The 13,738-nt window shown below is 31.7% G+C and overlaps 2 protein-coding genes across 2 annotated transcripts; both read right to left on the bottom strand.

Annotated features, from left to right (window-relative positions):
- Nucleotides 1-859: 859 nt before the first annotated feature.
- On the bottom strand, nt 860-3,302 carry LOC140062759 (ankyrin repeat domain-containing protein 66-like). Its single transcript, XM_072109084.1, has 3 exons — nt 2,890-3,302; nt 2,069-2,297; nt 860-1,163 (listed from the first exon to the last, which is right to left on the bottom strand). Exons 1-3 carry the CDS (start codon nt 3,023-3,025, stop codon nt 1,013-1,015), a joined length of 516 nt encoding a protein of 171 aa, XP_071965185.1. The 5' UTR covers nt 3,026-3,302; the 3' UTR covers nt 860-1,012.
- Nucleotides 3,303-3,422: 120 nt separating this feature from the next.
- Nucleotides 3,423-12,647, bottom strand: LOC140062043 (uncharacterized). Its single transcript, XM_072108087.1, has 13 exons — nt 12,510-12,647; nt 11,765-11,937; nt 11,153-11,297; nt 10,158-10,225; nt 9,915-9,990; nt 9,156-9,261; nt 8,682-8,754; nt 8,329-8,473; nt 7,842-8,030; nt 7,249-7,314; nt 6,723-6,806; nt 6,076-6,234; nt 3,423-5,665 (listed from the first exon to the last, which is right to left on the bottom strand). Exons 1-13 carry the CDS (start codon nt 12,645-12,647, stop codon nt 5,411-5,413), a joined length of 1,677 nt encoding a protein of 558 aa, XP_071964188.1. The 3' UTR covers nt 3,423-5,410.
- Nucleotides 12,648-13,738: the final 1,091 nt, after the last annotated feature.

Below are 13,738 nucleotides of genomic sequence, written 5' to 3'. Positions count from 1 at the left end.
TCCAGAACTACAGTATATACTAACTACAATATATATGTCAACCCATTTCTACCATTTTTGCTCTATATTTTATTACAATATTAAGAATTACAGTACGTTAAAATCTGAACAGACAGTTTAAAATTGTTGCATTTACTTGATTCTGAAGAATACTACATACAAGATACTAAAAAAGGCACTATAAATATAATGTAAAGATACTAAAAAAGGCACTATAAATATAATATAAAGATACTAAAAAAGGCACTATAAATATAATATAAAGATACTAAAAAAGGCACTATAAATATAATATAAAGATACTAAAAAAGGCACTATAAATATAATATAAAGATACTAAAAAAGGCACTATAAATATAATATAAAGATACTAAAAAAGGCACTATAAATATAATATAAAGATACTAAAAAAGGCACTATAAATATAATATAAAGATACTAAAAAAGGCACTATAAATATAATATAAAGATACTAAAAAAGGCACTATAAATATAATATAAAGATACTAAAAAAGGCACTATAAATATAATATAAAGATACTAAAAAAGGCACTATAAATATAATATAAAGATACTAAAAAAGGCACTATAAATATAATATAAAGATACTAAAAAAGGCACTATAAATATAATATAAAGATACTAAAAAAGGCACTATAAATATAATATAAAGATACTAAAAAAGGCACTATAAATACAATATAAAGATACTAAAAAAGGCACTATAAATACAATATAAAGATACTAAAAAAGGCACTATAAATATAATATAAAGATACTAAAAAAGGCACTATAAATATAATATAAAGATACTAAAAAAGGCACTATAAATATAATATAAAGATACTAAAAAAGGCACTATAAATATAATATAAAGATACTAAAAAAGGCACTATAAATATAATATAAAGATACTAAAAAAGGCACTATAAATATAATATAAAGATACTAAAAAAGGCACTATAAATATAATATAAAATGCATAATAATATAAACTATAAATATTCTTTTTTTATAAAACATTTTCCGAACTATTTGAAATTTTGGTTTTTGATGCTGAATTTGGTTTCTTTCCTTTTTTCTTTTTTGACATTTGTTCAAAGTTGCTAATTCTTTCATCTTCTAATTCTTGCAGCTCTTTCTCGACCGCTTCATGTTCTAATCTATAATAATAAAACAATCAACAATTATAATTGGCATTAATATTGTACACAAAAGATAAAAACAGCAGCTTATTTACAATTTAATCATGAGAGAAGTTTACTTAGTGATAATTAATATTACTTCAATAAGTGTTTTGTTATTTTATAATCCACTTTTATAAAATGTAAACAAACTCGATAATATATTTTGACAATTTATTTTTCAGGTTTACTCTTAGGTTGTTATTGGATTGCATTTTCAATAACGTTCAAATTGGTCCTGTCAGGTTTAAAATATTTTTAAATTAAATTTTAGATAATAAAAACAAACTTTACACGTAAAAGTTAAACGAAATATATATACTGGATCACTTATGCACTTGTCAATTGTATGACCCACTATACGACCCCCGGGAGAGGTGCGTCATGGGTGCGTCATTTACAAATAATTACTGACGCAGGGGTGCGTCAAAAAACCTAGATGGTACGTCGCATCAATGAACAAGGTGTGTCAATGACCGTCACTTTACCACCCACCATATCATAAACAACATGGTCACAGTGCGTCAAAATGGGTGCGTCATGGTCACCTAAAGGTAAGTCACCTTTTTTGACGCACGGGTGCGTCATGGTATTCAAAAGTATGACGCACATCGGACAAATGACGCACCTCTCCCGGGGGTCGTATAGTGGGTCATGCAATTGACAAGTGCATTAGCTAGCCATGACATTTAAATTGATATATTTGTTTTAAAGCTCTGTCTACACTATCAAACTAGTTTAACAAGAAAAGTGTGATATGCTCCATATATGGGCACATCACACTTTTTTGTCACATAAAGTTTGATGTAGACAGAGCTTTACTCCAAATATAAATGAAATACTGTAAGTTAATTACAGTAAATTAATTATAATACATTACTTACATATCAAAATAATCAACACATTCATAATGGCCGTACAACTGTGCGATGTCTCTGGGTGTATCCCCAGAATTGTCTTGCATGTTCATCGGAGCTTTGAACTTTTGTAAGACACGAAGAACGCCGACTTTACCAATCTCAGCCGCAAAGTGTGCAGCCGTCCAACCACTCTCTGTTGCCATTCGAGGATCAGCGCCATTGTCCAACAACACCCTTGTACACTCAGCATGGCCTGAAAATAATAATTCCAATTAACATGTAAACACAACAGTCAAATATTAGGCATATTGTGTACAAATGCATCATCAGTACATCTCATAGGTTATTCTTAGTAGGCATATTATATAGGAATATAATATTATTTTATTGTCTGTCTACCATGTATCATTTCTTTGTTGTCAATTGTCCTTAAGCCTTCCTTTAACATCTTTGTTATGTTTTATGTTTAGTTATATTAATAATTATGTGGGTGGTGGGCAGGTTATTTTATCTAAATTTTGAATATTTTTTAATATTATATTTTTGTTAAACATTGCCTGTAAGAAAGTGGGAACTTTGTTCCTGTGTTAATAGTAAGCAAAATAAAATAATAAATTACTTCGGAGGGTTGTTATCTTTAATGGACAAGGCTTAGAACCATGGGGACCCTTATGGATTAGGTTAAAAGTGCTAGGCCTCTGGGCTAGTAAGTTAAGTTCCTGTCATGTTCAATGTTTTAAATCATGCACCTCTCTCTCATAAGATTAGGCATTTAGAATGATAGGCTGGCCATGCATGGATGACTAATAAAATAGGCCTAGCCTACACTACAGCAGCTAGCTTGCCTTTTATTGCTGCCCAATGTAAAGGTGTACGACTATCCCATTCTAGATCTGGTAGATTCACATCGTATCTAGCCGTCTTCATTAATGCTTCAATTTGATCACTATCCCCATTTGATGCAGCTTCGTGCACCTCCATTGTTGTATTGGTAGTAGGCCCAGGCAGCAGCAGGTCTCTTCCTAGCCAGTATTTTCTAGGCTAGGCTATTTATTAAGAATAAGTGTTAGTGTTTTCGTAAGGTTAAGGTAGGCCGCCCTAGGATTTAACTAGCATTTTTGTAGAATTTACATGCCTGACCTACATAATCTTCCAAATACAAAAACAGTATTTTATTGAAATAATAGGCTCCTAGTAGTTTAAAACCCGTTTGTCTACTAGGTTAGGCCTAAGCGGAAAGTAGAGCGTCATGTCGCCATGGTTGAGCAAGTGCGTTGAGGCGTGACAAGTTTTAATTGAGGGCGGACTTTAATACTTGTTAATTTTAATCCATTATATCCAAGATCAGACAAAATCATTTAAAATTTAGCCAATATCATTTATTTAAATATACTCCAATACAAAAAAATGAACAATTTATGAAATGTAATTTGTTTCTTATCTGCAACTAATATTTTAAATATTATTAAGGCACTAACGTACATTTAATGTGAATGGAATATGTACAGTACATTTCTACAACACACAGAGAAAATACATTTTATAAGGTATAATTAGTACTACAAATTAATTAAATCAAGTTACCATTTCATGATGAATAAAGTAATTATACAGTATATGCACTTATTATAAACATGCACAGAACATTAATTATAAACTGTTCGGTGATATAGTACTGGAAATTAATTTAAAACAATAAAGGTCTGTGAATGAGAAAAACCTGCTCCAACCAAGATCGAACCCAGAACATTCTGCTTGATGATATGCAGATTACCATAGTATTAGTAGCAACCATTTATACATATGATAAATACAGTAAATATCTATCCTTATTATAAACATCACATGCACAGAACATTAATTCTAAACCACCTTGTGATATAGTACTTGACATTTTTTTTTTCATTCAAAACAATAAAGATCTGTGAGAATGAGAAAAGCCACCCAAACCGAGATCAAACCCAGAACCTTCTGCTTGATGATATGCAGATGTCCTAACCATTAGACCACTGGGGCTTTCAAATTTGATTGGTTAACACTGTAAATATATACCTCTTGTGAAAATAGATATTATTCTGTAAGGCCCTTAAGGTGCCTCATAGTAGACATATGACCTTGTTCATCGCTACCTAGTTACTGCCTAAAACTACCTTACCACATGATGTAGATTTTTATATATATGTGAACTTTATTCAATCAATCGTACATTTGTTATAATGGTAACTACAATAAGGTATAATATTACAGTAGATTTTTACAAAAAACAAGACCAATATAAATATTAATTATAAAATATATACAATGATTATTTACAGTAATGATAATAATAAAAATTAATTGTTTATATTGACTATTATTGGAAACAGAAGTTGAATAATAAAATACTGAAAAGTTTAATTAGAGGTTTACAATCAATGGAAAAGATGAAAACATATAATATTGTAAGTATTAAAAGTAGCAGTGTTTAGGAAGATTACTGTATTGGCAGCGGCCTACAGTTGAACATGGTTATAAGCAAAAGTTATATATTGATTGATTGAATCGGGCATCACTATAAGCTATTCAGACTTGATGCATAAGAATCTTATTAAACCATCACCATTATTACAGACTACATCCATAAACAGGCAGTCCTGCCAGAACGTACAGCAAATTATTATTGTTTGTTTTTTTTGTTGTTTTTTTTATCTTTATACTGGGTGACCTCTTCAGTCAAAGACTGATCTCCCAGAGGGCCCAGTTGGTGATCAGTGGCTGTGATGTACTAATACACCGGGGTAACCCCCTACTCGTCTCGAAAGATGTACTAGGTTCTTTAAAGTGCACACGAGCTAGATGTGTACACTGGACCTACGGTTTATAGTCCTTATCCGAGAAGACTCGTTCTACCACCAGAACCATGGAGTGAGTGAGCCTCGAACCCCTGCCGATGTTATGGCTACATGATTACGGTTCCACTGTCTTAACTGCTCGGCCACTCACCCACCCACCCACCCTACTTTATTACATATACCCTTATAATTATACACACCTTTGGGTAACAGCTAGATTCTACTGTAGAACACCTCTATTAATGCAGTTTCTATTGTAGTTTTATTAGCTTACTATTCACATAAATTTATTACCAAAATCATCTAAAAACCTCCATGGTTAGTACTGTTCATAGAGAATACATTAAAGAAAATATTAAAACCTGGGATTACCATACTATTGAAATAATATAAGGTTAAAACATATATGTTCAATCTGTGTATTGCACCATTTACCAACCTCTAAGTATGTTTTAACTGTTATGAAAGCAGTGGTAGTTTTACTGGTCTTCCTATGAGAGTGGTATAGCTAGACAACCATTAATTACCTATGACCTCACACTGGTTCATCTTTGGGTTCGTCAATTGCAATTTTTGAATATGACCCTTTTAAGCCATCATTCACTGGTTCATCTGTGTTAATTGGTTGATTAAAAGGAGACATAAATGTTTCTTGTGAAATAAGTCGGTGAAGTGCTCCATTGCGCTTCGGCACTGGTTGTGATCCTGCTGGGGTTTGCTTTGACTTCCAGTCTATGTTTCCTATCCATTCTGGTGTGCTTGGTGCTATTGGAATCTGACTGGATACATTCTTTAAGATAAAGAGAAAAGAATTTTCAGTCATTGATGATTAATTAATTTGTTTCAAAACAAATAAACAAATTCTTTATTCTTCAAATACATGATAAAGTGAATAAAGAGATGAAAAAGAAACACACTGAAATAAGCTTGATCAATTTTCTCCCCAAAAATGTACAAAAAAATTAACTACATCCTACTAACAATTTCCTGATTGATCAAGAAATTAAAACAATACTGTGTATTACGCACAGCAGAACATCCATTCAAGGACCATTGGTTACACTCCAGCAAAAAAATGCTCTTGATATAGGTGGAAGTAGATCACCTTCCAGCTTTATTTTTATTTTAAACTTTAAACTACTTTAACAGAAAAGGAGTAGAACATAAATATATTGAACAGCTTAAGAAAAAGAAACATACCAACTGCGGATCCTGAAGCTTCTGTACAAAATCCTGATAAGGTGGCTCCCTCTCTAGTTCACCAAGCAACACCTTAAAATCTCTTGCAATACTGGCTGCTTTTGGACCTTTTAGGGTGTCAATTGCGGATCCTTCAGCCTTGTCTATTTTTTGCATAGTCTGTGAATAAAAAAAGGTTCAAAATAAATACAAAATATAAACGTATCATGCAGTATACCTCAACATTAACTTGTCTCACACAACATATCACAATTATTTTTGTTCCCCATTTTTCTTTTTTTTTATGTTGTGGTGTTTTAAGGCATAAACTGAATTGAGGTCAAACGGCTCAGCTACAGTGATTTAGTTTACTTTAGGTTGGCCCTGGTTTTTTTTTGTTAAGTACTAATACTGAAAAGGACCGAATACATAGTGAAATGAATGGAATGAAATTTCACAAATTATCAACTTGTTACAAGTTGTCAGTATTTTGTAAATAATAACAAATTGTTACAAGTTTTTTTTTGGAGGGGGGGGGGAGGGAGCGAGTCACAACATTTCATAAAATCTGGGGGATAAAAACAAAAACATCTTTGGAGATTAAAATTACAAGTTAACTTTGTTAATATACTTTTTTCTTGAAAACAATATTTAAAGAGTTTTTTTACTTCTTGAAAATCTTGGAATAACTTCTTTCCAATGTTTTGTCGCTCTGCATTTCCACCAATGACATCATAGTACTCCCTGGCAACCTTTAAGGAAAAATAAACAAAATATTTATATATTCTTCTTACATTTCATTGCTAAATTCTAGGTTAAAGTTTCCAACGATCATTAAACACTCATTTATTTATTTTAGATTTATACTATTGTTGTGCTTTTGCTTGCCTCTTTGTGTACTTTTTAAAATGTTTTATGAATCTTTGTACTACCACAAATAAATTTCCCCAGAGTTTGGGATAATAAAGTTTTATTGAATTGAATTAATTCTAAATTTATTAAATAATAACAAGTCTTATATAGTAAAATCAATATCAAAATTCCAGCAGCAAGACAGAAATACAAGGATTATGTGAAAAATATTTATTTTCGCAATGGAAAAAACTCGTTCACCAGAAAGGAGTTCTTCCACTAGGCAGTATAACATTGCAACACAAAGTATTTAAATAAAAAAAACAAACAAAATAAGCTTACCTTAATGTCATTCTTCCAAAACTGAAGTGTGGCAGCGGTACTGGTTTTAGGGGCCACTTCTTTAATCTTGATTGTAAAAAAATATTTAAAAACACAAATGTTATACAAATAATGAATGGTGAGAATATTTCAGGAGTTGTAACATTGACTGCATTATACGTTATATATATATATATATATTTGAAATAGAGCAGTCATAGGCATATTGAGTTTTAAGCAGAGTAATTATTCATTATTAAATGAAACAAAATCTACTACCGTATATCCTTGGGTATAATCCCACTTTGGGTTTAATTCCACTCCCTACTGACTTCACAAACAGGCATATTTCCGGGCCTCTCTCTAGCCAGTTCATATGAGTTTTTACAAGAAATGCTTACCAATCATTCTGAACCAAGGTTTCCCGGGTATAATCCCCCACATCCCAAAGTTCACCTAATTAAGTGTTCTAAGGATTATACCCGAGGATATATGGTATTAAAATATGAATCAATTACATTAGGTTAAGTAAATGAGAACAAAAAACTGGGACTTGGTATGAACTTATTTTATCATGTAAACGTATCAAAGAATTGCAGATAAATGTACAGTACCTTCATAACTAAAACGGCCATCAGAAAAACACATACAATATTTAGAAGTGTAAGTGTTAAACTGAGTGTACCAGCCACTGCCAGGTCTGATGCATCGTTCATTGCAAATACATCGTCCGTAGTGTTGACCAATGCATCATCCATTGCAGATTGACATGCTTTGATTATAGATGTTGCCCACAACATTCCCTAATAATAAAAAAATATAGTCACACTACACAATATTTGTGTTTCTTTTTACCTACAGTAGTGATGTTAAGCTAGGCCTAGGCAGGTAAGCAACAAGTACCTGCACTTCGTTAAAATTTACCACAGTCATATTTTGGGCAGCGTCCTCAATATTTCATTGCCATGCAAAACAGATATTTACTTGCTTACAAAAAGGAATACGTTCGTATGATTTATGCATTTTCGTTTTCATATTCGTAGCCTTGCGAAACTTCCCTATAGTTTATTTTATTAAAACATCAATGTGAGGGTAACTTACTGCATTTACAGCAGGTGGCAGTAAGGAGGCAGATATGGCAACCCCAATCAGAGAGCCAGTGTTATTGCTTAAGATTGATAATGCCACTCCAGCACCAGATGGTAAAGCTATAAACAGACCAATTAAAAGACTCCTTGATTCACCTCTGAAAAAAAAACCACAGTTAAAATTGTCATCTCTGATTGAAAGATAACGTTCCCTCCACTATTTGACTCTATCTCTCTTTATCTAAATAAATGTAAATGTACTGTAAATGTAATTTATAATCATCCGCATATTCGAAATTTGCAATAGGTGCAGGTCCTCCATGGACCCAATGTCAACAGTGCATAATTAAATTGATAATGTTTTACCTGCTTGTCATCTCAAAAGTTGGCCATACGTCTTTACCTAACACCGGATAAGCCACAAAACCAAATAACAGTCCTAAAAAAATAATCAATTTTGATTTTGAAAATTAATTTTCAAACCTGTTTATTGTAAAATTGTTTGCATAAAATTCAAATGATTTTAAACCTTTATCCAATATCTGTAAAATATGAGACTGCAAAAGGTAACCAAATTATGTTGATTTAACAAAATTGTGCTAATTTAACCAAATTATGTTAATTTAACCAAATTATGTTAATTTAACCAAATTATGTTAATTTAACCAAATTATGTCAATTTAACCAAATTATGTTAATATAACCAAATTATGTTAATTTACCCAAATTATGTTAATTTAACCAAATTATGTTAATTTAAACAAATTATGTTAATTTAACTAAATTATGTTAATTTAACCAAATTATGTTAATATAACCAAATTATGTTAATTTACCTACCGCATAAAACACACATGAGTAAACCAACAACTTCAGTTTTAATTCCGTTATTGCGTAATGGATTGTGTTTGATCACAATACCAAATGTGCCTCCCATGATAGGCCCCTAAGAAAAGTAATAAAACAAATACCCGTATAAGCAGGGAGTTGTACTCCCTGGTATAAGTAACTATTGGGTGCTTGCAAGGTGTGGTGTTGTGTCAGGAATGTTGGGAGAGTCATATCGACATAAAGACATCTGAAAACACTTTCAAAACACAACTAAAAACCCATTTTTACACAGAGGCATTTCCTGCTTAACTTTGTCAAGCGCCTTTGAACATTATTTGTATGGATACCGGCGCTATATAAATCTGATTGATTGATTGATTGAGTATGCATTCTCTACCCCAATTTTCAGGTCACATCATTTTAATAAATAAAGTCCCTATTGGTGCATGTGGTGCTATTAATATGTATAATGTGCATGTGGTGTTTAGTAAAACCATTTCAGACTGTTCATATGCATCGGTGCCCATGTTATCCACAAAGTAGTGGACATCCTCAGTATATTTGGTAAATATCTCTATTTCATTTTCAATTGAACTGTAATAAATTTAATAATGAAAATCTTGTTGATATGGGTATAATAAATGTGCTCCCTATAATTTTATTTAAGGCTTTGATAAACCTGTTTTTTTAACTAGACAGTTTGCAAACACTGAATTCTAATGTTTGTATACATTTTAGATAGTAAAAGTAATATTAACAATTGCTTACCATTAATGGAGATATTAACATACTTGCAACCAAAATCACAGAACTATTCTCTGACAAACCAATCGCAGATATCAAACTAACAAAGAGGAAACGTAATGTACAATAAAATGCAGTTTGACTGAAACACTCAATTCCTACAATCATTTCTAAATTGAGAAATGTTTCTATAATTAATTTATATGTTTATACATGATATATATACAGTTACAAACAAAAACTTTAATTTCTTTTTAATAATTTTACCTTGCTAATATAATCAGTAGTACAAAATCAAATGTTAGATTTGATGAACTTTTGACTTCTTCCACAACCTTAAAAACAAAAGAAATATATTATTCAAAATTAAGACACATGGAAAGTCCTATGAAATGAACATGAGACAATGCTTTAATGCTATGGTCATTCAGGGGACACACCTATTTACGAAACACATTCCCATGAAACAAACAAGAGGCTATTTATGTTTTAATGCTATTCTATGCTATATGCTTATTCAGGGGACACACCAACTGTATTAAGATGTTCAACCAGAATTTGGTCTGGTGGGCTATATGTTACGCCTATTGATCATGTACATTCAGATTCAGATTCAGATTTGATTTATTAAGTCATTCATACATAGTATAATTAGCAGAAAAACACAAACAAAACAATACACACAATATTTACATTTGTGATCAACATGGAACTAACAACTGATCACGCAATATAAAATACAAAAAGACCTAATGACCTATCTTTGGAACTCATTGTTGTGTAGTCTAATAGCGCTAGGTAAGAATGAAAATTTATGTCTATTTGTTTTAACTGGAATTGTTGTTAATCTTCCAGATCTGTTGATATAAAGTTTGCGGTACACCACGTGTATTAGTTCTGAAAAGAACTGTTGAGTTTCTCGTGAGGACGATCAAAGTATATTGATCGAAACGTCGAGAAACTCAACAGTTCTTTTCAGAACTAATACATGTGGTGTACCGCAAATTTTATATTAACATTTGATTTCGCCATGCAAACCTTCAAACAATATACTTCCAGATCTGGTAACTACTAACTTATTAGTGTGAACGTACATTAGTGTGAACGTACGTTAGTGTGAACATACATGTGTTAACACACACTCCCCATTTGTTATGCAACCATCAGACTGGAATAGTGTAAACTTTGCTAGGTCATTTTTAGGGGTTTTTCTCTATTTGAGTATTCTTAACAAATTTGTTATACTGTATATTTAAACTTACCTGAGCCACAATCAATCTGGAACGAATTGACTTGACAAAGTTTTTAACTTTCTTATCTTTTTGTGTTTCATCTTTTTTGTGTGTAAGGTCTTCCTGAGACCCTGTTACACTGTTGTCAGCAATATGAATTGGAACTGGAATAACACTAAATAAACAAAGAAAAACACATCATTAAGGCTTAAATTACATTATAGTATTTTAAAGATATGTTCATATTCATATTCATTTATTATCCAGAAAAATAAAACAAAAACAATACAAAAAGCATAAATTACATAGAACAACAACAAGCAGAGAAAAAGCGCAGAACACTATCCTGGCGGATTGTCAAAAAGCAAAAAAATATCGCTATAAAAGACTATGTTATTCACTTTAACCAAAAACTGGATCGAACAAAAAATATTTACCTGAAAAAAATGTTATTTAAAGCAAAAAATACTTAAATTGTCTGTCACACAATGGTTTTTGGTTAAAATAAACTGTTTCTTTTGACTTGTTCATGGTTTTTACCTGCAAGTTTTTATCAATGTAGGATGATGAGAGTTGGCTGTATTATAAATTATAAATAAATTTTAAAGAAAATAAATAGTAAATAAATTTAATGTACCGTACCTGAGAGAAGACTGGAAGTTTTTTCCAATACCCTGTTCTGATAGAGAATTCAAAGCTTTCTCCGTAAGTTCTGCAGTGCTACAGATAAATGTCATTTGTACCCAAAGTTTGTTTTCAGAGATTGTTGTCACTTGCTTTTTGATTCCTATAGAGGGCAGTACAGTTTTTAAAATCTAAAAGAAAAACTATTCTGTATTATTTTTTATTTATTGAAAATAATTTGTTATTGGTATCATCAAAAACCGTATAATGTCCTGTCAAGTTTCACTATTTACTATCGGCACGGTTTAGTAATACGACACACATGTTGGCTGTGCCAATAGCCTCATGCCAAATAAACATCATTACATTTTCCATCAGTGAGTTGGCTGAGCTAAAAATGTGTAAATTTGTGAAAAATACTATTAAATTATAAATATTATTTAAATATTATTTAGTATTATTAATAATAAAGAGGTTTCATAAATATTTATTGAAAAAATACTTAACTTTGCCCACGTAATTTGAAATGGTAGACATTATTTAATCATAATTTTAGGCAAATATTCATATTATGTGTATTGACTAGAGTAGGCCTATGCACTCAAAACCAAGTTGGTGATCTTTTCCTTTAGCTAATTAGCTAGGCCGAGAGGTTGGGCCTGCCGCCGCCTAACTACAACTACAACTCTAGTCTACTCACTCAGGCCTACTTTCTTGGCCTAACTAAAACATTGGGGGAAAGGGTTTTCTGATATCTTCCTACCTGTGTTACATTATCATGAGCAACAAAACTTTTTTCATCCGTTTTTTCTGCTTGTCCATTTTGTGTTTTATCTTTGTTATCCTTCTGTTTACCATTGTTTTCAACGGGAAACTTTATAATAAACATATGAGCAGCCATTTTGACGGTAGCAGACGTCAAATTCCGTCTGCTTATCTGCACAATAGTTTATATTTGTGTTTGATAATTGTATCATAATATATATTAAAAATAAAACTTTTGTTAAACAAATTATTATATTACATACTAGGGTATTTACTAAATAAACAGAAAGGTGATTATTACAAAGTATTGTTTTGAAATAATTTGAAAATAAAATTTGTATAAGCTTTGTGGTTTCCACAGTGATGCTATCTATTTATCCGGGGATCTGGAAATTCATGGATATGTTGTTGTGCATTTTGATATCTACAATTGCCGTTCAAATAGAACTCGAGCGTAACCAAAACTATTTATGTTTTGTGAAAAAGGAATCTTCATATCGTGTCTATTTTTATACTTATTAGTTAGTTTTTTATACAATATAATTCATATTAATGAAGCATTTTATTATGAATATTAGCCTAGTTAGTTAATCAATTGAGGAAAATGAGGCACAATTAACTAGGCCTAGGCCTCTAGGCTAGGCTAAACCTTTTTTAGTTAGGCCTCTCTATCTAGCTACTAGGCTAGGAGGCTAGGCCTCCTAGTAGGCTCTAAGATCTATAATATGGGCTTAATATTACTATTAAGCTTAGGCCTAGTATAGTCTAGATAGGGAGACTAGGCCTAGTAGTAGTAGTGGATAGGTAGGTAGGTAGGTAGAGGTTACTAACTGGCCTAAACCTTTCAAAGACAAAGACCTATAGGCTACTACTAGTAGTCTAGAGGGGCCTAGGCCTACTTTTAAAGTAGGCCCCTAGCCTAGTAGTAGCCTACTACTACCCAGCCCCGGCCAGGGACAGTAATTCCCAGGAGGGACGCCTAAACTTACCCATCTAAACTAAACAGGGAAAATATAAGGCAACAGCCAGCTTTCCTGACCCGGCCTAAATTAGTGTATAACATAGCTACTGTAGGCTAAGAAGGAGGAGGTTTCCTAGGCCTTACATAATAGATAGATGAACACACGAACCATGCAATAAAAAAAATTTAATAAAAAATTGCATAATTGAACAAGTCACATTTTCATGAAGATCATACTGTAAAAATTATTGTTTTGAGCTCCTCTA

The sequence above is a fragment of the Antedon mediterranea genome, chromosome 11 (assembly GCF_964355755.1).
Source record: "Antedon mediterranea chromosome 11, ecAntMedi1.1, whole genome shotgun sequence".
NCBI classification, from domain to species: Eukaryota; Metazoa; Echinodermata; class Crinoidea; order Comatulida; family Antedonidae; genus Antedon; species Antedon mediterranea.
The sequence above is the reverse complement of the archived record's forward strand: the minus strand, read 5'-3'. Positions and strand labels throughout refer to the sequence as shown.

What these genes read in the sequence shown, in the direction of transcription:
- LOC140062759 (XM_072109084.1), bottom strand. Translation starts at nt 3,025, where the DNA reads ATGGAGGTGCACGAAGCTGCATCAAATGGGGATAGTGATCAAATTGAA. An exon ending in ACATTGGGCAGCAATAAAAG is followed by an intron (nt 2,298 to 2,889) that starts GCAAGCTAGCTG and finishes TATTATTTTCAG; the next exon opens with GCCATGCTGAGTGTACAAGG. An exon ending in TGTGTTGATTATTTTGATAT is followed by an intron (nt 1,164 to 2,068) that starts GTAAGTAATGTA and finishes TTATTATTATAG; the next exon opens with ATTAGAACATGAAGCGGTCG.
- LOC140062043 (XM_072108087.1), bottom strand. Translation starts at nt 12,647, where the DNA reads ATGGCTGCTCATATGTTTATTATAAAGTTTCCCGTTGAAAACAATGGT. An exon ending in CTCATGATAATGTAACACAG is followed by an intron (nt 11,938 to 12,509) that starts GTAGGAAGATAT and finishes TTTTTCTTTTAG; the next exon opens with ATTTTAAAAACTGTACTGCC. An exon ending in TGCCACCTGCTGTAAATGCA is followed by an intron (nt 8,031 to 8,328) that starts GTAAGTTACCCT and finishes TTTTATTATTAG; the next exon opens with GGAATGTTGTGGGCAACATC.